The sequence below is a fragment of the Trachinotus anak genome, unplaced genomic scaffold (assembly GCF_046630095.1).
Source record: "Trachinotus anak isolate AG129_WGS33_773 ecotype Australia unplaced genomic scaffold, CSIRO_AGI_Tana_v1 ptg000010l, whole genome shotgun sequence".
Taxonomy (NCBI): Eukaryota; Metazoa; Chordata; class Actinopteri; order Carangiformes; family Carangidae; genus Trachinotus; species Trachinotus anak.
Genome location: NW_027273861.1, coordinates 1037342 through 1061889, shown reverse-complemented (window position 1 = coordinate 1061889; position 24548 = coordinate 1037342). Strand labels below are relative to the sequence as shown.

The following is a 24548-nucleotide window of genomic DNA, read 5'->3' as shown; positions in this document are numbered from 1 at the left end:
ATATAATTTGTGCACATAGAAAGTCATTTCCTTTGGAGTTGGTTGATTTTGTGACCACTGACAATAATAATAACAATAGTTATCTGTAGAAATTAGAGAAGATATTGAATGAGGAGTGTGTAAACAAGTGATTGTGCGATGAATAGACCTGTGTCCGTCCAATAAGTAAGTTGCAAAAATCATAAAGACAAAAAAGCAAAAGACAAAAGAGCATTTCACAGAAATATTCGGCATCTTGTGTGAAGTGTAACCAAGTAGGGTAAGAACAGAAGGCACTGAATACTGGTCATTTTACCATCTATCAATCTAAATAAAGTGAAAATGGCCCAACTGTAAATCTGTCTTGAGCAGTGTTCCCTCAGTAAAAAGTGAGTGTATTTAAAAAGGCCCCAGGTGACCAGCAAGCATCAGGGATATAACTGAATATGAATCCACTACAGATTTAAACGGATAATGTCCTCTGAACAGATGCAAATTGCATCCAAATTTATCCTGTCATTTAATTGACACAATTTGCCTCTTTCTGGTGGGTTTCATTTTGCATTTGTGTAGATTTTTTTCTTTACCTCCTGATTAGAGTTGAGAAGGCAAGCATACTACTTTTAACACACACCTCTTTTTTTTGCTGAGAAGTCAGAAAAAGTAAGACGTACTTCCCTTCAATAAAACAGGAATGACTGAAGTCATGTAGAACCACATGATAATGGTTCATCTTGCCTGTGTTACAGTATGAGCTGTAAGACGTGCATCATCGTAGGGAACGGAGGAATCCTCGCCAACAAGTCTCTGGGACACAGGATTGATCAGGTTGATGTGGTGATCAGGTATGTTATAACACAGAGGTATTACACTACTGTACCCCCTGAGGATGAAGCACATACAAGAGGGAAAGCACAAACATTGAGGGGAGCGGCCTCCAAATGCAAACACTGAACTCATACAAAGAGTGAAAATACACACACTCCCCCAAGAATACTGAAGGACATGTTGTTGCTTTTGTGTGGACTTTCCCTAAATGTTCTGGATGTGTTTTGGTATTTGTTACTTTTCTGGATTCGGAGCGTGTTTCCTTTAATGTTTCTGCTTTCTCAGTCTTATGTGTTTTGTCTGTAGGGGCCACCATACCATACACACAGTGCACTACTTTCACCTTGTTGTTCCTTGAGTCAACTGTATGTTCTAGATTTAGTCATAATTGATTAAAAAATGATAGTTACGGAAATCAATTTAAAAAATACAATGAAGGAGATCAGCAGTCTCTGAAATATTACACTCTACACTCAACCACACGACTGTGTTTTCATTTTAAAGCTCATTTTACTATGTTTCCTCCTGTCGTCCTCACTGCTCCACAGTCTTCAGCCCCTAAAACAGAGACTTTCAGAAACGCTGCTGGACCCGTTTTAGTCTGAAAACTCCAAGGTTGTGGTGTCGTCTGGACAGACAGAAACAGAGACCTTTGGAAAGGGTGGCGTAGACACCCACAGTCACTGCTGATTTGCTCTTATCAGCCTCGACGAGCAGTTTAAACTGAGAAAAGGTTTTGATGATTTTGAAGTGTATTTTGTGATTGATTGATTTTGTAGCTGTGTGTTGCAGGTTAAATGAGGCCCCAGTGAAAGGCTTTGAGAAAGATGTCGGCTCCAAGACCACCATGAGGATCACCTATCCAGAGGGGGCCATCCAGAAGACAGAACGCTACGAGGCTCAGTCTCTATTTGTGCTCTCTGCCTTCAAAGCTCTGGACCTCAAGTGGCTTCGACACATGGTCTTCAACCAGAGGCTGGTAAGGCAGCTTAACACTGATTATTCTGCCACTGCACAAGCAAATGCAGCTGGAGTCAGGCAGTTGGTGGTGATGATAATAATAATAATAATGATAATAATAATAATAAAACAGTGACAAAGTTACAAAATGCTTTACATGGTGAACCAGGATTAAGAACACTTTGGGGCTGTATTGAGAAATAAAATAATAATAATAAAAGTTAAGACATATATGGAAAAAAACTGTTTGCTAACACTAATGCAAAGGTTAGTTTTGAGAAGATGTCACCGATCACTCAATTATTCATTTGCTCAGCATTATAGCCGCTTGTATTTATGCACATTTTTGATTTGTGCATTAAAAAACTTAAAGACATCCGAAATTCACAAATATCACCAACTGTTTTGAAAAACTCAAAGGCCAGTGCAAACAGATTTTTAGCCATGCTTGTGGAGAGGCTCTGTTGATGGCAATGTTGGTACACCACTTTGGTCCATGCTGAAATGTATAAAAACTGAATGGATTGCCATGACATTTATTTGGTAGTGCTGTAGCACAATATAAACAGAAGGATGAGGTAGAGTTGTCGTGCAGATGTTTGATCTAAGTTTGTGCTACTGTTCCACTTTCCTGAAATGCATCAGCAAAAGAAACACTATACTCCAGTGTCTTGATTTGAACATTGCATGTGATGAAGAGCAACGCTCTGTCACCTTCCAAAATTTTGTCCACCAGGTGTAAGTTAACGTCACTAACAGAGGCTAATAACTGTAAAAAACACACTCAGTATGTCTCTGTTTCACCCCTTTCTTTAGTTTTGCAGTTGTGATTTTGAGACTTGGTTTATAACCAGCCACGGCAAAATGAAATTCAGCTCAGAGGCTTTTCAACTAATGAATCCTGAGATTTTAGGAGACAGGCCAAGAGTGGCTGTAGGTGAAACACAACTCCACAGAGGAGAAGAGATTCTGTATGAGGAGGGGTCTGTCTTACTAATCTTCAGATAACTTGGTTTGTAGTAAGAGGGAAGTGATATTGGTGTGTGAATATTGTCCCTCTCTCTGAGACAGTTATTATTAATACTATTACCAAGGCCCCTCTGCCCTATCTGCATGTGTCTGTTCCAACAACTAGCTGTGGGTTTAGGCTTTATGGTTGTACATGCTTGTACGGAAATGTAACACATTCCTACAGTCAGAGTAACAACAACCTGCTTTGAGAGCCAATGGGATCAAATGCTCATAAACCTCCAAACAGATCTAAACAGCAAGAAAAAACAAAGAGTGACATCATTGTGATCAGCAGGTCATTTCTCTGTAGAGGACTCTTCTGATCACTCCGCTGGTCATGCTGAAGTAAAAAAAACACACAGTTCACTTACAAGCGTAGAGTGTTGTCAGACAGTGTTGCTTCCTTTACCTCAAAAAAATGGACACTAGTACAGCTGATATGAAAGCAATGGTCAGCAATGGCCAGCCTCTACCTCGATGTTCCCTTGTGTTGAAGCTTGGTGAGTCCATTGAGATACTGAAGGGCCTTCTTAGGATACATCACATTAGTGTTTAAAAGAAACAGCCCCATTACTACAACCTGTGAAAGGAGATACCACAGAGTCATTGTTACTGTGATTCTTGCAGGCCAACATACAGCAGTATTTTACTGATCAGTCAACACTGAATAACCCAGCATGACAAAGTGAAAAATGTGAAGGGCTCTGAATACTTTCTGAAGCCACTGTAAATGTTGGAATATTATATATCAGTCAATACACTATAACCACTGGAAGCACACCTAAGAGCAAGACAGCTTGTTTTATCAGTTACTTCGTTATCAGTCTCTCCTGTTGAAGAGAGAGATACTTTCATATTTCTGTTTCTCCTCAGGTTCACCTATAAAACTTTATTTTTAAATGTACTCCAAGAATACTTGTATACCTATGATTTTTTCACTTCATTGCTTAGTTTTTATTGATACACCTTTGGAGAAATATTGGCAACACTTTTTTGCCCTTTGCCAGTGTTAGTACTAGCTTAACTTAAAATCCTCTGATATCTAGCGTGCATGCCAACCCCCAGCCGGATGGCGATGAGAGGGGAGTGGGAACTTCAGCTTTGATGCGCATCAGAAAGTAGCTGTCATTCTGTTGCAGCGCTGTCCTTCAACATGACATCAACCTTGCCCCTCACACCCCCCTGACCTCAGGCTGTGTCGACTCATTTTTAAAAGTTACCAAAACAGACAATCCAACAGTCATGCCCACTGCTTCACGCAACCACTTCTGTCACTTTATGTGTCAACAACTGAGTGCAACAACATCAGTGCTTTCTAGAAGAAATTGTCCACCATCATTCCCATTTGTGCACAAAAGAGAGAGATCAGGAAGGGAGCGGAATGCTGCAGCTATTACAGCAGGATTTTTTATCCCAGCATCTGCTGTGATCACTCAGAACCGATACAAACACCTGTAGACATGGTTGGACAACATATCATACAAACTATTCTGTTTCAAGAGTACTGAACTCTTACTCTCAACAAGAGCCTTTGTTGGTGTTGTGTAGAGGAAGCTCTAGCCCACAGTTAGGTTGAATAAACAGTAATAGTGTTGAGGACTGGCTTCATTTACAGCAACACTTCAGGACAGAGCTCAAGTTCCTTCAGTGCAGTGAAGTGCAGACACCACAGCAGTTAAAAAAAACCACACACACTCACCAGTTGTGAATGGGAAAGTGTTGCTTAGAGGCAGACTAATGATACTAAAATAAGGCAAGAGGCGGAGGAGATTCTGAGATCTGGTGTTGTGCAATAAGGACAGGAATGTCAACCATCATGGCTCACCCAGTTTCCTTAGACAAGGAATTTGATATTAGAAGAGAAGATCCTCCTTGTCAAATATTACTCCAATTCAGTTACATTTTTACTTGCGTTAAAGTACTGGAAAAAAATACTTAAGTATTCCAAAGTAGATTTTTTGTGTTAACATGTTGTTGTATTGTTCCACAATTACAGAACCTATTGACTCTGAAACAAGCTACTGAAGCACTGACTGACTGTAGAACCTGTGGAATAAAAAGCTTGTGGAATATGATACAAAGACTGAAGAAATGGACATAAAAACACAACTGAATCAACAAAAGGAGCCACTGCTGTTTTCATATTTCATTTCTTTTTCAGGCAGTGATGAAGTCTGGTTGTGGTACACACAGCAAACATTTAGAATGAAAGGAATCTTTCTTGATGTCTAAAATTTGAAACATGGGCTTGAGATCAGGCGGTGGTCTCTGGTGAACACTCATTGTCCCTGGAGGCTTGTTCTCACTGACGGCCTGCTGAATTTTCAAAAATGTCACTTAATCAAAGCACCATTGTGTTTAAAGAATAACTAATGTGGCTGTAGACTCCTAGTCTTGCCAATGTCATACTGTACAGCCTGTCTGTGAAGCCTCAATAGGTTCATGTTGTGGAAGCCCCAGGTTTAATTCCCACAGTGGAAAGGGGCTAGAAATGAATAAAGTTGGATGTTATTTCAGTGACAGTGACATAGGCTAGATTTATTTACTGCATATACACTAACCTGAAGTAAATGTATGTAAACATATTGATCATTGATAGAGTTATGAAAGGGATTTGAGAATTGCTTGTCATTTGATCCCATCTGCTGCATGTAGATATGTTTTCCAAAGACTGTTGTGTCATCCCAGTGCTGCCAGCAGAGGAGAGGTGTTGGGTTTCCAGTTCCAACAGAAGAGCAAAATGGTTCTTCAGGATTACCAACTGATCTGTCAGTGAGCAGCTTACAGTCTTACAGGGTAACAGTACTATGTTAGTAAGCTAATAGCTCATATCATTGCTGTTTGGTTTGTCCCTGCCCCTCACTCCAACATACCTAAGCAAACCCAGAGGCAGGGTTTCCCAGAAACTGTTCATAAAGAGCTGCCACAACTAGGCAGACTGCTTGTAATTAGTGTAATGGCTCCAGGTATACGATACAGGGGCCTCTCTCCCTGGCTGGCTTTGTTTGCTCCTCTTGTTTTTCATCAGTGTTTTAATGGTGCTGAACTCCCCTTCCAGGCCTCAGGGTATTGTTTTCACTGGGCTGCTTAAGCACCATCATGTTTTCCACTCCTGTCTACTTTGCATACCATCCCACCGTGAGATGATAGTAAGAATTTATCAGTATTTACAGTGTCACCCTGGATGGTGAATATTCAGCACTGCTTGTTCTGATAACGGATATACAGTGACATCAGAAAGTGTTCAGACTGTGAGATTTCAGAACTCTTATTTCAGGTCTCACTGTGGGTACGAGATCAGGTTTGATGTATATAGACTGTACGATGATAATACCAACTGAGTCTGAGGCTACAACGTCAGTATACAAGAAAAATGTCAACAAGCAACACATGGATCACTGCATCATTTCATGCTGCATTCCTGTTGGTTGGTTGGTTGGCATAGTTCATAGAAGCAGTCACATTGTGAGATGGTGGGGACATGCGACCTGTGTGATGGTTCACTTTTCAGCACAACCATGACCTGAAGCATAGAGCCAAGACAAGGTTTGAGTGGCTTCAGGACAAGTCTCTGACTGTCCCTGAGCTGCCCAGACTTGAACCCCATATAAAATCTGTGGAAAGACCTGAAGATGGCTGTTCACAGATTCCTATCCAATCTGACATAGCTTGACCCAAATCCAGGCGTTCAAAGCTTATAGTGACCCAAGAATACTCAAAGCTGTAATTTCTTCCAAAGGTACTTCTAAATTTTGATAAATTTGCAAAACTGGATAAAAACATATTTTCAGTTTATCTTTATGTGAACGGGTGTCCTGTTTGTGTTCACCTGATAAATGCAAGTCCAACATTCATTCTCCTGCCTCACCAGCTGCTAAATACTCTACAATGCTCACCACCAAGTTGCTAACTGTGTCTGTCTGCTGTTGGTATCAGAGCAGGTAGCTAACAGCTTTTTCAATGAAAACAGCTGCCTGCTGCAAGACATAAGGTTGACGAGAGCAGTGATAGTGCATCGAAAGAAGTTTAATTCCCTCACTCTTTGCCTTTCAGCGCAGCACTGATGGCTTCTGGAAGTCGGTGGCCAGACATGTTCCAAGGGAGCCTAGCGACATGCGTATCCTGAACCCCTACTTCATCCAGGAGGCCTCCTTCAAGCTGATAGGCTTACCTTACAACAATGGACAGATGGGCAGAGGGGTGAGAGACCTGTTGATTTCCTCGCAGTTAGTTTCTGTTCAGTTCTAGGTAGAGGAGTAACAGGAATGGCAAGCTGTTTCACACACAGTGTTGAGTTAATGGTCAGGAGTGGAGCTCTGGGAGCTGACTCCCCTGTCTGTCTGTTTGTATTATGAAAGCTTCTGTGAACACACCGCAGATGCTGCAGGAAGCTGAGCACCTACACAGCCTGAACACAGTCTGAAAACAAACAGTGTTAATATTAGGCTATTATAAATATAACCATGCTTCAGATATCACATCTGTAAAAGATCCACATAATAACCATATAGTGTAGATAAAGCTCCTCTGCCACAGATTTATGCTATATGTGTCCTGGGGTACAGATGATGGCTGGATTACCTGTATCATACAAACTCTTTATTTTATGTCTGTTTTTCAGAATATCCCAACCCTGGGCACAGTTGCCATAACGATGGCCCTTCATAACTGTGATGAAGTAGCTGTGGCTGGATTTGGATACAACATGAGCACTCCCCATGCCCCTTTACACTACTATGAGAAGATCAGGATGTCAGCCATCAAAGAGGTACCTAAGGACCTGATTTGTTAAGATGCCACAGTTGTTTCCAAAACTGATGCTGTACAGTTTTCTGTAGAATTTCATTCATTTATGCCTTGCATATGCTTCCTTGCCTGCTGTAGAAAATAACTAGGACGTTTATCTGCTTATCTGGTCCAGGCATGGACGCATTGTGAGAAAACCACCCCTTAGGCCCAGGCCTCTTGTTATTTGTTTAACTATATTACTAGGAGTGATTGTTGTGTACTGCTGCAAAGTACTGACAAAAATGTCCAAAAGTGACAAATGGCTGAGCAAGACAATAGTAAGCCTTGGTTAAATAATAACATGACTGAAAGAGATGAGGGGAAAGCTGTGGCTCTGGTCACCTATATTCTATATTCTATTCTAACACTGGTTTCTACTGTGCATTGGTTACTGTGTTGAAGTGGTAGTTTGGTGTGGGAATCTTTTATTCAGTGGAAACATATGTAACACAAAGTTACACAAACTGCCTCACTCTTTAATTTATTTTAGTCATAATTTTACCCCCAATAGTAACCACATTTACTGCAAGATGCAACCCAGTTGCTTTACTTTGTTTAACAACCCCTTTGAGGAATTACATAAAAAGCTAAGTTGCAGTTTACCAGCCCCTCACTGTCTTTATAACTTAGCTGGTTATCAGAATTTAGCTACATACGAGCAGCCACCAGATTTATTTTCCATACATGTTAATATGAAGTGGATCATAACCTTAGTAGGTAACTAACTGCCTGTTGCAGTGGCTTGGGGTGTCACCCCTGCTGAGGAAGTCGATTCCCTGTTGCTAGTCTCTCACGTCACTTGAGGACATATTTCCTGTCCGTTCACCACTTAGACTCAGAGCCCAACAAAATGTCCTGTAGTTACCACGTGTGGCCGCAGACCATGCTGTGCTGCTTAGCAAAAGTTACACAGTCAACTGACACCAACTGACAATATCAGTACAGTAACATTTCTTGGGAATTGGTGCTAACAGGAAGCTATGCTAACTAGCTTCCCCTTTCTGAGTGTAATACAAACTTCACAGCATGAGAGTCCTTCTGTAAAGGGACAGACAGTGGTTGATAGCTAATGCTACACAGACTTCCTTAAAAAGGAGAAGAATCTTCTTGTATCATTGTTGGCAGGATATAATCTGATGTTCTCCAGTCAGTAGTGCACCACAGAGGTTGACAGCTCGCCTCATAGTAACACCTGCTCTCAGATGTCACACAGTCGTCAAGGGAAATGCCCACTCAGAAGCTCGAGGCTTAGACGTTCCGAAAAAGATTTCTATCTTCTTATGAACAAATGAAATATAGCTGCAGTATCAGTTTATATTTCCTTATACACAAAGAGAAGGAAAGAAATTACCCAATGAAGAATTAAAGTTTCAGTTTGACTTAAAGAGATGTGTTGCAGCTGAAACTTAAAATCTTGTGGTGGCCATTTGACAGAAACTTTTTTTGCTGGATTTATGAGGCATCAACAAGATTTGAGAAGGGTGTGACCTTACAGCTTTGAGCTGTGATCTTACAGTTGAGGTTGATGATTCATCCCCTCCACCCACAGGTGTGTGACCCTCTATTTCCTGCATGTTTTAGTCTTAGTGAACGATACTCCCACACAATATTCACAACGGCCAACTTTGTTAGCATTCTGACCAACATCCTTTTTGTTAGTTTTACAGGTTTACGCTGCAATGGAACAGTTTACTGTGACCTTTCTCTCATTTAAAATGCCTTTCTGGAGTCTAGAAGGGATTTATCCAGTATGCTGAGTAGAGGCCTGGGATGTGTATGAACTCTCAAGTGTAGGGAACGTTGTTGGGTACTGGTTTTTAAGAGCAGGACAGTCAAAACACACTATATACAATGTCTAAGTTGCCATCTCTCCACTTCACAGTCTCCAGCCTAATCATAAATCACTCTTAGCCTCGGTTATTGAGACAGACATGCAATCCCCTGCATGTTATTTTCACCAACTGAACAGACTTGTGTTTCAGTTCAAGGATCCACCCCATGCCATGTATAATTGAGACAGGTGAAAAATGTGTTCTTTTTAAAACAAAGAAGAAACTATTGTCTGGGTAATAAAATGTTGTTAGCCCACAGGTGTCTGTCAGCCACAGATGGCATTTACATAGCTCTCAGTGTAATTTTGTCTTTTTTAAAAACACCCGTTTTGGGTCTTGCTCAAAATTATTGATCAGGATGATCACCACACCTCATTTCAGAGTGGTAGCTGGAAGTATCTCAGTAGTTGTCAAGCTGGTAAACAGAGATGTGGCAGACAACCAACTTCGTCTAATTACTGTGACCGGTACAGTTCAATTCAAAAGTGAAAGTCAGCTTTGGGGGGGGGCATAAAGTGGCTGGTGCAGAGGTGGACAGTCTGTAGGGGTGGAAGTGGTGTCAGATGCTGAGGGGGAGGCAGGGGAGGGTTATGTGTGCAGTGGGGAGGGTTGTGTGTGCGGGGGGGGGGGGAGCCTCCTGACAGCCTGGTGAATGAAGCTGTCCTTCAGCCTGCTGGTTTTGGCTCGGAGACTCTGCAGTCGTCTTCCTGATGGAAGCAGGCTGAAGAGGCAGTGGGATGGGTGGGTGGGGTCACCTGAAATCCGGAGGGCTTTGCAGGTGAGGTGGGTGTTATAAATGTCGAGAATGGAGGGGAGAGAGGCACCGATGATCTTCTCAGCTGCTCTCACTATGCGCTGCAGGGTCTTGCGGCAGGACACGGTGCAGGCTCCGTACCACACAGTGATGCAGCTGGTCAGGATGGACTCAGTGGTGCCTCTGTAGACGGTGTGCATGATGGGGGCTGGGGCACTGGCTCTTTTCAGTTTACGGAGGAAGTACAGGCGCTGTTGGGCTTTTTTGGCCAGTGATGCAGTGTTCTTGCTCCAAGTAAGGTCTTCAGAGATGTGCACACCCAGGAACTTGGTGCTGCTCACTCTCTCCACTGCAGCACCGTCGATAGTTAGAGGAGCATGCAGGGTGTGCACTCTCCTGAAGTCCATAACAATCTCCTTTGTCTTCTCCATGTTCAGGCAGATATTGTCGTCTTTGCACCACGCAGCCAGTCGGCTCACCTCCTTCCTGTAGGTGGTCTCGTCGTCGTTGCTAATGAGACCTACCACAGTCGTGTCGCCGCAAACTTGATGAAGATGTTGGAGCTCTCTCGGTGTGCAGTCGTGGGTCAGCAGAGTGGAGAGGAGGGGGCTCAGCACACATCCTTGGGGGGCTCCCGTGTTCAGAGTGATGGTGCTGGAGGTGTTGCTGCCAGCCCGTACAGACTGCGGTCTCCCCGTCAGGAAGTCCAGCAGCCAGTTGCACATCAAAGTATTCAGCCCCAGCTGGTCCAGTTTGTGAATGAGCTGTTGGGGGATGATTGTGTTGAATGCTGAGCTGAAGTCGATGAACAGCATTCTAATGTAAGAGTCTTTCGTCTCCAGGTGTGTGAGGGCTGAGTGAAGGGCAGTGGAGATGGCATCATCGGTTGAGCGGTTGGACCAATATGCAAACTGGAAAGGGTCCAGGGAGGAGGGGAGGGCAGACTTGATGTGCTGCATGACTAGCCGCTCGAAGCACTTCATAAGGATGGGAGTGAGTGCGACCGGGCGGTAGTCATTGAAGCAGGAGGGAGGCGACTTCTTCGGGACCGGGATGATGGTGATGGCTTTGAGGCATGTGGGGACAACAGCCTGGCTTAATGAGGTGTTGAAGATGTCAGTGAAGACATCTGTGAGTTCCTCAGTACAGTCTTTAAGGACACATCCAGGAATGTTGTCAGGACCTGGGGCTTTATGTGCATTGGTCCATCTGAGGGATCTCCTCATTAGAGTTGTCATGATACCAGAATTTCAGTAGACGATACCAATACTTGTGTTTTTCCACGATTCTCGATACTAATTCGATACCACAATTAAAAAAAAAAAAAACAGGGTGGCCTGATGGCGGAGTGGTTAGGGCGCGTACCATATGAGTGGATGCTCTTAGCAGCTCAGCGCTGATTCGACTCCTGACCGGTCCGACTCTTTCCTGCGTGTCATTCCCCCTCTCTCTCTTCCCCTTTCCTGTCACTCTCTGCTGTCCTGTCAATAAAGGCAAAAAAATATCTTTAAAAAAAAAACAAAACAAAAAAAACAGAACCCATGTATTTTTAAATTCACTAATTTATTGAAAACTGCTTTAAACGGTCAAGTATTTAACACTACTATGAAAACAAGCAATACTGTGGTTTATGGTAATAAATAACAACAATATTCAGCTATTTACATTCAAAAAAGAACAGCAGTGGCATGGAGCCTTCAAGTATATAAAACAAACAATATTCTTCTTCTTATAAATATGCAAATAAATAACTAAACTACAGTGGTGTGGAGCCTGATCTCACAAATCTAAAACCTCTAACACCAGGCACTGTTTGCATGTCGGCTTGTTTGGGTCTAGAATTGCTACATATTCATCCGCCTCCGATGCAAAATATTTCCACTCGCGACTCTTCGTACCTGTTTCGTCACGGAGCCGACGTGTTGTGCTTCCACTCCCACCTGCTGAAGCCATTGTTATTGTTATCCACAGACTGTATATAAAAGTTATTATCTCAGGTTTTCTTCTTCAGTGCCGCTGACTGCTCTGTGCTGCTCACACGCGGACACTGCCCCCGTCACTTCCGCCAAGAATCGACACGGCTCGCCGCGGGAAAGTTGAATATTCGGTTCTGACAGTACCAGAAAAAAGCAGGTATCGATGTATTTTTTGCGTGTTGGTATCAAATTGGTACCGGAAGTATCGGACTTGTGACAACCCTACTCCTCATGCTGTCTGGGGAAAGCATCAACACTTGGTCGCCGGGAGGAGGTGGAGTCTTCTGTGCAGGGTGCTGTTGTCTGCCTCAAGGCGAGCGAAGAAGTCGTTCAGCTGGTTTAGCAGAGAGGTGGAGTTGTCACAGGTCTGCGGTGGGGGCTTGTAGTCCGTGATGGTCTGTCTCTTGGCCTTTCTGATGCCACGTGACAGGTTGGCCCTTGCTGTCCTTAGGCCCACCTCGTCCCCAGCTCTGAAGGCGGCATTTCGAGCCCTCAGGAGCCCGAGAACCTCCCCAGTCATCCATGGCTTCTGGTTGGCCCGAATGATGAATGTTCTGGTGACTGTGACGTTGTCCATGCACTTCCTCATGTAGGCAGTGACGGTCTCCGTGTACTCATGGAGGTCAGTGGAGTTGTTGTAGGTGGCTGCCTGTCTGAAAATGTTCCAGTCTGTGGTGGAGAAACAGTCCTGAAGTGCCTCAGAGGACCCCTCTGGCCACACACGTACCTGCTTCCTTACTGGTTTGGTGACTTTTACCAGTGGTCTGTATGCTGGCATCAGCATAACAGTGGATTCAGTCTATTGTTGTACATCTTTTCCACTAGTCTGACCAATGGCCACAAATTAGGAAGAGAGACCATAAGAAAGGTTTCATGAATGATGCTGTTTGATCTGTCTTACCAAAGAAAAGAGAATGGTTTCAATGTGAGTGTGTGTGTTTGTGAATGCAGTTAAGTCTATAGGGTCATCAGGTGGGTCATCAGTCTTTCAGTAAGTGGTGTTTCATTGAGCTGGGCCTATGACACCCAGATGGCTCAACAGTGTGTTCCAGCACACCACATCCCTGTTTACCTGCACCCACACACTCAACTCAACCCTCTGTAGCAGGTCATATTCATGTTTGTCTACAATACCACCATCTAACATCATTTTAGAAGCCAACACCAGCCAACAACATATAAAGCTAACCAGCATGCAGGTGTCACCAGCAGCGTACAGCTCAATCCTCCCAACCACAGTTAAACAATCATCAGATACACAACCTTATGTCAGGAACACACTGCCTGCATTGCAGATGCATGGTGGCTGTGTTACTGACCTGTTGCACCTAACATGTGTGTTCACGCTGACTGTGTGTCTTCTGTGTCATTGCTCCTCCCAGCTCTATCCTCATACACAGAGGACACTATGTCAGGCATGTCCAAAGTCCGGCCCGCGGGCCAAATGCGGCCCGCGTTCAAATTCCCACTGGCCCGCAGCCTCCGTCATAAAATCAATAATATGCAGCCCGCCAGCACGTACAAAAAACAAAACAAAAGAATATATGTCCAACAAAAGCTATTTTATATTTCACCAGAAGATGGCAGCAGACCTGTGGCTGCACCCTAACCGCGCGAACCTTGACCCTTGACTCTTTCCAGCCCATTTCTAAAATGGCGACTGCAACTAAAAAAAGAAAAGTTGACACCGAGGGCCGCCGCTTCCAGGAGAAGTGGAAATTGGAATATTTTTTCACTGAAATACGCAACAACTGTGTCTGCCTAATTTGCCAAGAGGCTGTGGCTGTTTTCAAGGAATTTAATATTAAGAGGCACTACCAAACAAAGCATGCTAACTACGACAAGCTAACTGGGAACGAATGTTGTGACAAATTGAAGCAACTGGAAGCTGTTTTAACGGCACAGCAGCGCTTTTTCACAAGAGCCCGTGAGTCGAATGAAAATGCCACAAAGGCAAGCTACGAGGTGGCAACGCTGATTGCCAAGCACTGCAAACCTTTTACTGAGGGTGAATTTCTAAAGGACTGTGTGATGAAAATGGTGGAGAACATTTGTCCTGAAAAGAAGCAAGTCTTTGCCAATGTTTGCCTGGCTCGTAACACTGTCGTAAGGAGAACTGAAGACGTTTCATCTGATATTAAGAGACAGTTTGAGGCAAAGGGAGCTGAGTTTGACTTTAGCCTGCGATGAAAGCATGGACGCATCTGACACCGCCCAGTTACTGATTTTTTTGAGAGGAGTGGACAACGAAATGAACGTGAGCGAAGAGCTACTTGACCTCCAGAGCCTTAAGGGCCAAACAAGAGGAACAGATTTATTTGTTTCTGTTTGTTCCGCCGTTGAGGACATGAAACTACCGTGGAATAAAGTCACTGGGATTATTACGGATGGTGCACCTGCGAAGTGGATGATCAACCCTGGTCTGTGACAAAGTCAGCGAAGAAGGAGGTAACGCTATAAAACTCCACTGTATTATTCACCAACAAGTTCTCTGCGCCAAACATCTGAAATATGATCATGTTATGAACCCGGTAGTAAAGGCTGTTAATTATATTCGCTCCAAAGCCCTGTGCCACCGCCAGTTTCAACAGTTTCTACTTGACATCCAGGCTGAATACAGAGATGTTGTGTATCACAACGACGTAAGATGGCTCAGTCGGGGGTCTGCACTGCAGCGCTTCTACTCTCTTAGGGAGGAAATCGGACAATTCTTGGCAGAAAAGGGACAACCGATGCCAGAACTATCTGATCCTGTTTGGCTGGCTGATTTGGGATTTTTAGTTGGCATAACACAGCATCTGAACGTGCTGAACACGAGCCTTCAGGGGGAAAATGCAGTGGTGAGCGAACTGTATTCACACATCAAAGCCTTTGGGACCAAGCTGCAACTTTTCCAAAGGCACCTGTCACAAACGCAGCCCAATACGGCACACTTCCCCGCGCTGCAGGAAATAATGACCAGTTTTCCACAGAACAATATCAGTGCGCAAATGAGGAGGTCTGCAGCAGTAATCTCATCCCTGGCTGAGGAGTTTCAACAGCGCTTTCAGGATTTTGCAGCTATTGAAAAAGAGATCACGCTTTTTTCCTCTCCTTTTTCCGTGGACCCCGATGACGCTCCGGACCACCTGCAGCTGGAGCTCATTGATCTGCAGTGTGACGCTGAGTGTCGGAGTCGACACCAACAGCTTCCTCTTGTCAATTTCTACCGCCAGCTGGATAAAGGCCGGTTTCAAGAGATTCGAACAGTTGCGAAGAAAATGCTGAGCTCGTTTGGCTCGACCTACTTGTGCGAGAAGACATTCTCGGTTATGAACTTTAACAAGAACCGCGTCAGGACAAGACTAAGCGACTCTCACCTGCGTGACATACTGCGCATCAAAACCACTGTCTTTGAGCCAGATCTGGCCTATTTAATGCAGTCAAGATCCCAGTATCACCCTTCACATTAGTGCAGACAAGTTGTTTGTTTAGTTATCTGAGGTGAATTGTTGTTTTTTTTTTTTTGTGATGATCAAAACCACAATTTTGAATATGCACTGAGTCTATGGCCCTCAATGTTTTGTACTTCTGAATAAGATAACTGTTAGTGTTGAATTTAGGAGTTTACAGTGATAATTTAACAGTGAGTAATATGCAATGTTTCAAATGATGTTTAAAGTTTGTTTTTTTTCCCAGACAGACTTGCAATAAAAAATGTATTAAATAGTTCATTTGCATTTAATTTTAATGGTTCAAAGGATGTCAGGCTGAATGGTCGGCCCCCACACATATTCACCTCACCAAATCTGGCCCTCTTTGCAAAAAGTTTGGACACCCCTGCACTATGTATAAGGATAGACTACAACTACTGGAATGTCGGAATTCTCTTCATTATCAAATAGGCCAAATCTCTATATCATGCAACGCAGCCGCAAGGTCTTACACAGGAAGTGTGGGTGCTCTAACCCACTGACATGGGCGTTGAAATGAAAACCAAGGTGTTCCGCAGCTGCCACACACACACCACACACACATCATGCAGCCAGTGTGTCCCTAGCCTTAGGAGACAGCAAGCATACACTCCTGTCTACCACAAACCATACCCCATTAGGCTAGGTAGCATGCTAACAACATATTAGGCTAGGTAGCATGAAGCCTGAGCCATCAAATAAATCAAACAAGCAGTGTGTCATGTTGGCTAGCACACTAATTGATGTAGCATCCTAACAGCATGTCAAGCTAACCACCAGCATGCTGCCAGAGCCAAATAAACCAACCAGTCCTCTTCAGCTACCATAGCAATCAACAAAGCATTAACCTGACAATAACTGGACAACTACTAACTGTTACCAATAAACAATAACATCACATTTTAATCTCATCATCGAATATGATCGACTAAAGTGCGATATACTACAATGATAATAGCTTAATAAATGGTTGTTTGGTCAGTTACTATTGTACTTGACTATACTTAATACTGTACTTTAATTTAGCCACAGTGGTGGTGTTAGAAAGTTCAGTTTATCAGCAGAAACATTATGATTCATCCCCTGGTGATTAATAGGAATAGTCCAACATTTTGGGAAATTAACATAGTTACTTTAATGCCAAGAGAGTGCCTGTGTGCTAAGTATGGAGTTAGAGCAACGAGGCGATTAGCAAGTTTGGCACAAAGGTTTATTAGACTGGTCTGTAGTGTTGGTCCAGTCTTTATTTTGCTCAAATGTTAGTCAGACTGTTTCACATAAATACACACTGACTCATTTTAAGCCAAAAACCTTGGACAGCTTACCCTCAGGCTGACTCAGGCCTAAGACCATTGTTACCATGGTAATAGTGGCACCTGCGCTGACCAGTAGCACCCAACAATAAAAAACAGGAAAACATGGCTCATAATTTGTAGTTTGCTGACATTGTTATGGAGAAAGTGATGAGAAGGGAAAGAGTTTTTACAGATTTTTTTTTTTTTCAAATCAGATTTTTCTCTTTATTGTTATAGTAAAGTAAAATGTCCTTGTAACTGTTGAATTCTGCCAAAACACAAACATTTCCTGCTGGAGAAAATGGAGCTGAGTGATTGGATTAGGTTCTTCAGTCGGCCATTTTTTTAAAAACCCAGAATTCATTGTACCACAGTTTGGCTTAAGATAGTGAAGAACTAAACTGCTTTGTGCAGTTGATTGCAAACTTCTCCACTGGTTCAGATTACCTTCTTACAGTGTAGGTAACAGAAGCCTGGTTGGCAAAGTAACTTAAAAGCAGCCTACAGATGCTTTCGGCTGTCCTGTGACCCTAACCTTGCATACTGAGATAAGATCACAATGTGAGGGGAAATGAGACTGTGAGTGTCCTATTTCAGTATTAATACCAGGTGTTAATGCAGAGGTCTGTGATCAGATGTCCTTGTCCAGATAATGTGTCCAGATACAGGTCTAATATTAAAACTAGATGGAGATGGGGGTTCTCAGTGAAATGACAGTAGCCATGCTGACTCTTCAAGAATATCCTGCTGGTCAGGACAACAATAAATTAAATATCAGAGCCCAACTAAACATTACTTGACTCATATGATCAATGGATCATCTGCTGCTTCTTGATTGTTATAACCATAATATCTTAGTCACAAATCTGATCCGAGCCTTTAGTTTGTTTGCCCTTGCTTGAGGAGCAAGAGCTCTACTGTCAGCACTGATAAAAGGAACAAATGCAAAAAGATGGTACAATAAAAAAAAAAGATGAGTTCATGTGTTTCATTCAATACATCACTGTTCTTATATTCACGTAGATTTGCATCAGAACCAGTAGAGCATTTCTCTGATGGAGCATTTTGCAGGTTTTCATTGTGCCAGTAGGTTGTAGATGACTCTACAAAAACAAAAGGAATTAAGAGAAACATCTTCATTTTGAGAAACACTAACATTAACAATAGTCTTTTATTTTTTACACAATGTCTGCCAGTCTACCTCCCTATCCGGTCTCCACTCCTGACACCATCTCCGGTGCTTGCCCCCCCTTCTCCCTGTATTGACACTTTCACTGATCCATCCATTTAAAACTGGTAATTCACATCCTTGCTCACTAATTCCTGTTCACATAAACTTCAACCCAAAGGAATGTGCCCCTGTTCTTAAATCTACAATCTACAATCTGAAGGTAGCAACCTGACAAGGATTATGTGCAATAATAAACTTTCATTGCAATCCCTTTGATTAGGATGATGTTCATTAATATTAGCTCATTGTATAATGAAACTTCTCTGCATCTAATGATCTGGACATTTTGTTTATCACTGAAACCTGGACGAAATGTGGACACAACATGGCCTTGACTGAACCATGTCCCATGGACAGTGCGCCCAGGATCTCTGGTTGAGGAGGAGGCCTAGCTGCTGTTTTTACTGAAAACTGTGGACATTGGCGAGTTCAGTACTTTTGAGGAGTGTATTCTCAGGATTGCATTGGCTAATCCCAAAATAGTTTTCTAATTGAATTTGGTGAGTTTTTCTCTTCTGTGGTTGTTGAAGTTAAAGTTTGTTAAAGGTTTTGCTCACTGGTGGTTTCACTGGGGATCTCTCTCTCTACAAACACAGCCTACGTACTGATCTATTCCTGAAAGGAGCTGCTCTGCTCCTGTTATGATATTCTGTGCTTGTTGATTGCTTGTTTACTCGCTACTATGACTTCTCCACATGTATCTGCACATGCGTATAGTGGAAACCAGTCGTATGGAAAAGAACCCAGGATTATCCTCAATGCACAACCATCCAATAAATGCGGTCCTCTCTGCTTGCAGATCTCCAGCCTTTGTCCCAGGACACAGTCGCATCCATGAAAATGACAGAAACTATAGATACAACGGCTGGAAGTCAAGCTAGCTTCCAGAGACAGTACCCTGCTGCCACCACAAGAGGGCAGTGAATCACATGATTAATGCTGAATGATCTTTTATGGGAGCCAAAGCTGTTCTTAGATCAGATGTAAGGAGAGATACCACTTCATTTCAGTATCGTTCTAACTGGTGTCTAGTTTTAACTGGTCCAGCACTGCTTGCCCTGCTCCAGAGGAAAGCCACCAGCAGACACACTTCGGTCTAATATCAAAGCTCTGGTGTTTGTTGTGTGTTTGTGTCGCTGTAGTTTTGATCTCTTTTCTGTCTCATTTTCCTTCATCCATGCACCTTCACCAAGAAGGTGAAGTTGTGTCAGAAACCTGCACTTCGCCACTGCCTCACCTACTATGTAACGATAATCATTGTATTAACTACATAATGAAATTATGAATATCATATCGTATGAATAATGAAAATACAAAATTTGACTGAGTGCTGTTCTCAAGCAAAGGTCATGAGGTCATTAAAACATTATGGAAGGAGCACGAATGTGCTCAGCAGACTTCATTACTTTGATAACACATGCACAAGAGGAAGTCTTAGCAAAGGTCAGAGGTCACCAATATTATTGAGTCATCCCCTTAGAACCCTGAATATCCATCACAAATTTCACAGCCATCTGGAGCAGGGTGAGAGTCCAGGTCCAGTATCTGTCTCTCTACTGTCTCTTTTTTTGTCCTGTCCAATGACAACAACATACTGATGATGGTAAACAGATAATACAAAGTGGTGTTTGTTCTCCCTCACAAACAATCCTTGGCTAAGACCAAGATGTCAGTTTGACCTGTTGTCAAGTGAAGAGTAAATTTTAAATAGCTGTAGCTGTTATGAGAGCGGCTGCTGGAGTTGCCTCAACATTTTGTACTTGGCTCTTAACTAATAAAATACAGGCAGGAGAGAACAAAGGTCCTAAAAAAGATTAATTAATGTGAGAGCTTAATGGATCCACGTGTTACATCGAAATGGAAGTAGCTGTGAAAAACCATCTGTTGCTCTGGACCAGTAGTCTGACACTGTGAAAACTTAATGTGTTGAGTCTCAGGCAACTTCTGGTTACAAGGAACTTTTTCTCTGATCTGATCTGATCTGATCTGATCTGATCTGATCTGATTCGATTCCAAGCAGATGTCTGGACATTTGTTCAGAGAGATAAAGATGTCTTTGGACAGTGTAAGGCACGCTGAATTTAAAAATGTGTGTATCATGACTCAGAGGACTGTGGTTTTGACACAAACTATGGGTAATGGGTTTAAAGTACCTTCACTGCCTCCATGAGCTGTGTCGCAGCTGTGTGAAAGCTGTTGTGTGATAGAACTGTGAAATTAAAGAACATCTGTAGAGTAGTTGAACATCAAGCCATTAGAAGGTGTGAACGCCGCAGAATCATTATGTCCAAACAACAATAAATTCCTTTTCTAAACATATACAGGTATTCTGCAGCCTGAGTGTAACTGTAACTGATTATTATAGTTCTACACCGGAAATAAACAACAAAAACTCTACAGAAGCTGCAGCCCACAGACACACACACACAAAGCAAAGTGAGAGCTGCAATTTTATGCATTGCGAAGAGCATGCAGGCACACATGCATGCACCCACACACATGCACACACACACACCTCTGGACAAAGAGAGCGACTCTGTTGTACTCAGCAGTCTGAATGAAAGTCCTCCACAACGTGTTCTAGGTTCAGCGTCTTTGCTTGTTTATTCTCAGTGTGTGACAAAACCAGTCCACACTGGGCTACAAATAGTGAAAGAGACTTTCTTAAGATTTAGCACAAACATTCACTTAGGATAGGATAGGATAGGATATGGCTTTATTGTCACTGTAACAGTACAAGTACAATTGCAGCGAAATTACAGCAATCACCCCGTCAACACATAACATAACTGGATGACTGTAGCAAAAAAAGAGGGGGGGGAGACATGTGAAGAGGAGAGGAGAAAAAAAAGAAATAAACCCAAACTATACTCCGGGGGGGGGGGGGGATACAGTGTGGATTTGGTAAAAAAAAAAAACTCGGCAACATAAGCATATATAAGCACACTTAGACTTAAGGATGAACTGATTAGATTTTGGTGACCAAAGGTCAAAGGTCAACATCACTGTGACCTCACAAATCATGGTTTTGACCATAACATAATTCATACACTAATTCTGACACAATTAAACACAAATGTCTGTAAGGATAAAATGAAGTGATGACAGTTTATATCCAAAAGGTTAAAGGTCAACTTCACTGTGACATCATAATGTTCTACAAATATACCTCTGGTCATTGTTAAACACTGTAACACTGTTAAGACTGACCATATTTCCTGATACTTGACTGGTTGGTGGAGGAAACAAAAACAAGGCAGTGATTCTAGTTTTATTCTCAGTTTGTTGAAAATGCAAGATCTATTTTTAGTATGAAATGAAAAATAAGTGAAAGAAATGTAGAAACCTAGCTGTAACATGCACCGTGCTGTCCGCACCAAACGCCCTCTTCTGTGTGTCTCTGTCTCCTTTGCAGTCCTGGACTCACAACATATCTAAAGAGAAGGAGTTCCTGGTGAAGCTGGTGAAGGCTGGGGTTATCCAGGACTGGACCAACGGGATCTGTGGTGCAGGATGCTGATGGTCCGCACTCAGCTTCGTGGCTCCTGGCCTGCAGCACTGTACTCACTCCCACCTGCTCCAGCACCTGAAGAGGGACACTCAAGGCTCTGTAGGCCATGTTCCCAGCAGAGAGCAGCAGCTGTCACACACCATGGTCTCTGCAGAGAGACTGTGTTTGTGTGTGAGGCTTATTGTCCAGGACACACTGCACAGTGCTGCACATTGACATGTTGCAGCTGGCCTCTGCATTGTATCACAGTATTTAGCTGGTCCTAGTTTCAGGTTAGTGTATGTAAACCTGGATCTGGTGCCCTGGCTCAGGGGTATGTCACTAGTTTGGGGATCAAACCAGCACCTGGACCAGACTGCTCTCTTATTAGAACTGCTGCAGGCTGGAGAGAGGAGAGGATGAAGATGAAGATGTTGGGTTTAATCATTGAGCCTCTGCCAAGAATACCTCGACAAGTGTCCTTCTGCTTACACATCTGAATGTAATCTACATCAAACCTATAGTCACTGATTTATATCTTTCAGTCTCTGTGTTGAACAGGGTACACGCTACATGACACAAGTCAGCCGTCCTGGACCTGTCTCTGACACCAGAGGGTAAACATGTTATCAGAGCTTGTTTTGTTTAGTGGATCAGAGTCAATATGAAGCTAGAGAGCCGAGCAACACAAGCTAATCAGAGCTTCCTCAGCAGCAGCAGCAGCAGCAGCATGGTCCGTCTCATCACACAGATGCTGTGTCTACTGGATGTGCATTTTCACTTGTAATACAACTGGAGCAGGTCACATCTCTGAAGCCTGAAATTCACTTCTGGATGTTTATAAATGACAATTGACTTAAAATTGGTATATAATATATATGGTATATAGTATATAATTTATTTAATTTGTTACAAACGTGGTCTTTACAAACAAAGAAAACAACAAACAGCTCGTTTTTTTGTTTGTTTGTGTCTTGTTCATTGTAAAGCAGGAGAGAAGATTTACCAATCAGAAAATACAGGAAATAGAAATAGGACAATGTGATTATAGTACAGTAATTGTTAGTAATCAAGCCAGTAAGTTTGTGTTATCAATCATTAACAAGCTGCAAACTGAAACTAAAAATACTAGCAGAACAGCTTGAAGCAGTAGTGAAATGTGTCTGCTGAAGATGTTGACAAAGCAGTGGTGCAACCAAATGTAGCTACATCCAGTGGGCGTGAGGGGTGACCTCACTGAGTCTTCAACATGTGACCTGTGTCTGGGATCATACTGCTGACTGTCACTGCTGCCAAGACAAGTTAGTTAAGGAGACGAACATGCTTAAGTGCAGTAGTAGAGGCTCTGGGCTCTTCCTCAGTAGTGTGCTGTGTATTGAGAAACATCTCTGTAGTCGTCCAGATTGACAGGCATAGCTTTGATTTCACGCAAGGATTAAATAATCAGATTATCTTCCTATCGCATCAGCCAGTGTTGTCAGTCAGCTTCATATACAGATGATTTCTGTCATTATAGTCATCAATATAAAAATAGAGCTTTAATTGTGATTTTAGATGAGAGTGTGTAGGACATAATTAAGATCTGTTAGTGTGGGCAACACAATTTAATTTCCATAATAAACACAAAATGCATATACATGTGCAGCTACTATCCTGTACAATCATTAGATCAGCGCTCAGCCAATCACATGAGAACTGATTGTAGTCAAAAAAACTGCACACTGTCATTCAAAGTAACTGTATGGTAGATTGACAAATCAAATCCCTGAAGCCAGGATGATGCATCACTACATCAGCCTGAAAACTCCTGACCCGACAGAGGACACAAGGAGCAAAATGAGCATCAGCCTCTAGAGTTGTCACATGTTCTGCCCTGTTCCACACAGACAGCTTCTCCACACACAGCTGCTAACATGGTGACGAGGAGGGAGAGTGATCTGATCACAGTGTTCAAAGAACCAAGCTGACAGAAGGAAAATGAACAAGATCATTTCAGATGTTCCTGCCAATGCCAACACTACTCCACTGATCTGCATGTGATGGTGAAGCGCCAAGATACGTAGCAACGAGCCAACAAATGCGGGGAGCGAGACTGTTGGACACAGGTGTAAACAATGTAGGGTCAAACTACTTCCTGGATTACTGTAGTTACACCTCATCTGAGGAACAGGGGCCAGGCCTGAGTTGACTTGTATTGAATCATTTGCTGGCCATCAATAACAGCAGAACACCTCTGTGTGATTATTTATTTCTCAGTCGAACACCAAAATGTTTCAGTCACTTCACCTGGCTGCTATCTCAGGCCTCCAGACATCAATCATGAGCAGTGTTACTCTCACTGAGCTTCACAATTTATCTCACTTGTGTTACCAAACTGTGTTGTAAAGTCTGTATGTGTGTGTTTGTGTTGCTTTACACACTCTGGCCTGTGTAGTCTCTGCTCACCTCACTGTAGGTGTTCACAGACTGGATGAGTCAGAAGCTCAAGCCAAAGTATTCATATATTTATTGTAGGTTGTTCAGTGTACACATTGAAAAAATAAAGATATACGGCTGCTGTATTTTTACGTCTGTTGTTTTTAACAAGTTGCATTGAAATATAAAAATAGTTTGAGGCATATTAAAATCATCTCTTTCACATGCTGAAGTGTTTTGCAGAAACAAAAAGGAATTTTTAATATAATGGTGAATTTACTTTGTTCATTTAAATGTGTGCTGACAGTAACAGCAGAGCAGTGAGTGTACCACATATTTAAACAACAGCCACATCTACACAGTCACATTCTCATGTGGTACACAGTCCAGCTGAGGTTGACATGCCGACTTAGATCTCTCCCCTCGAGAATAATTCCTGTTTTTGGCAACATGTCTTATTTTGTGTGTTTCTGTTGTTTCTGTCAGTAATGATGACACAGCACTCATTAAGTCTTGTAATAGCTAAAACCTGGGAAC

The 24548-nt window shown here is 42.7% G+C and overlaps 1 protein-coding gene across 6 annotated transcripts in view; it reads left to right on the top strand.

The window, feature by feature from the left end:
• st3gal3a (ST3 beta-galactoside alpha-2,3-sialyltransferase 3a) overlaps window positions 1-24157 on the top strand; it is a 48463-nt gene extending 24306 nt beyond the window's left edge. For all 6 annotated transcript variants that reach the window (XM_071486781.1, XM_071486780.1, XM_071486779.1 and 3 more), the window contains 5 exons: window positions 729-824; window positions 1600-1786; window positions 6832-6978; window positions 7400-7546; window positions 21522-24157. In XM_071486781.1, coding sequence (XP_071342882.1) covers window positions 729-824; window positions 1600-1786; window positions 6832-6978; window positions 7400-7546; window positions 21522-21626 — 682 coding nt within the window. In that variant the 3' untranslated portion in view covers window positions 21627-24157. The remainder of the gene's footprint in view (window positions 1-728; window positions 825-1599; window positions 1787-6831; window positions 6979-7399; window positions 7547-21521) is intronic.
• Window positions 24158-24548: the final 391 nt, after the last annotated feature.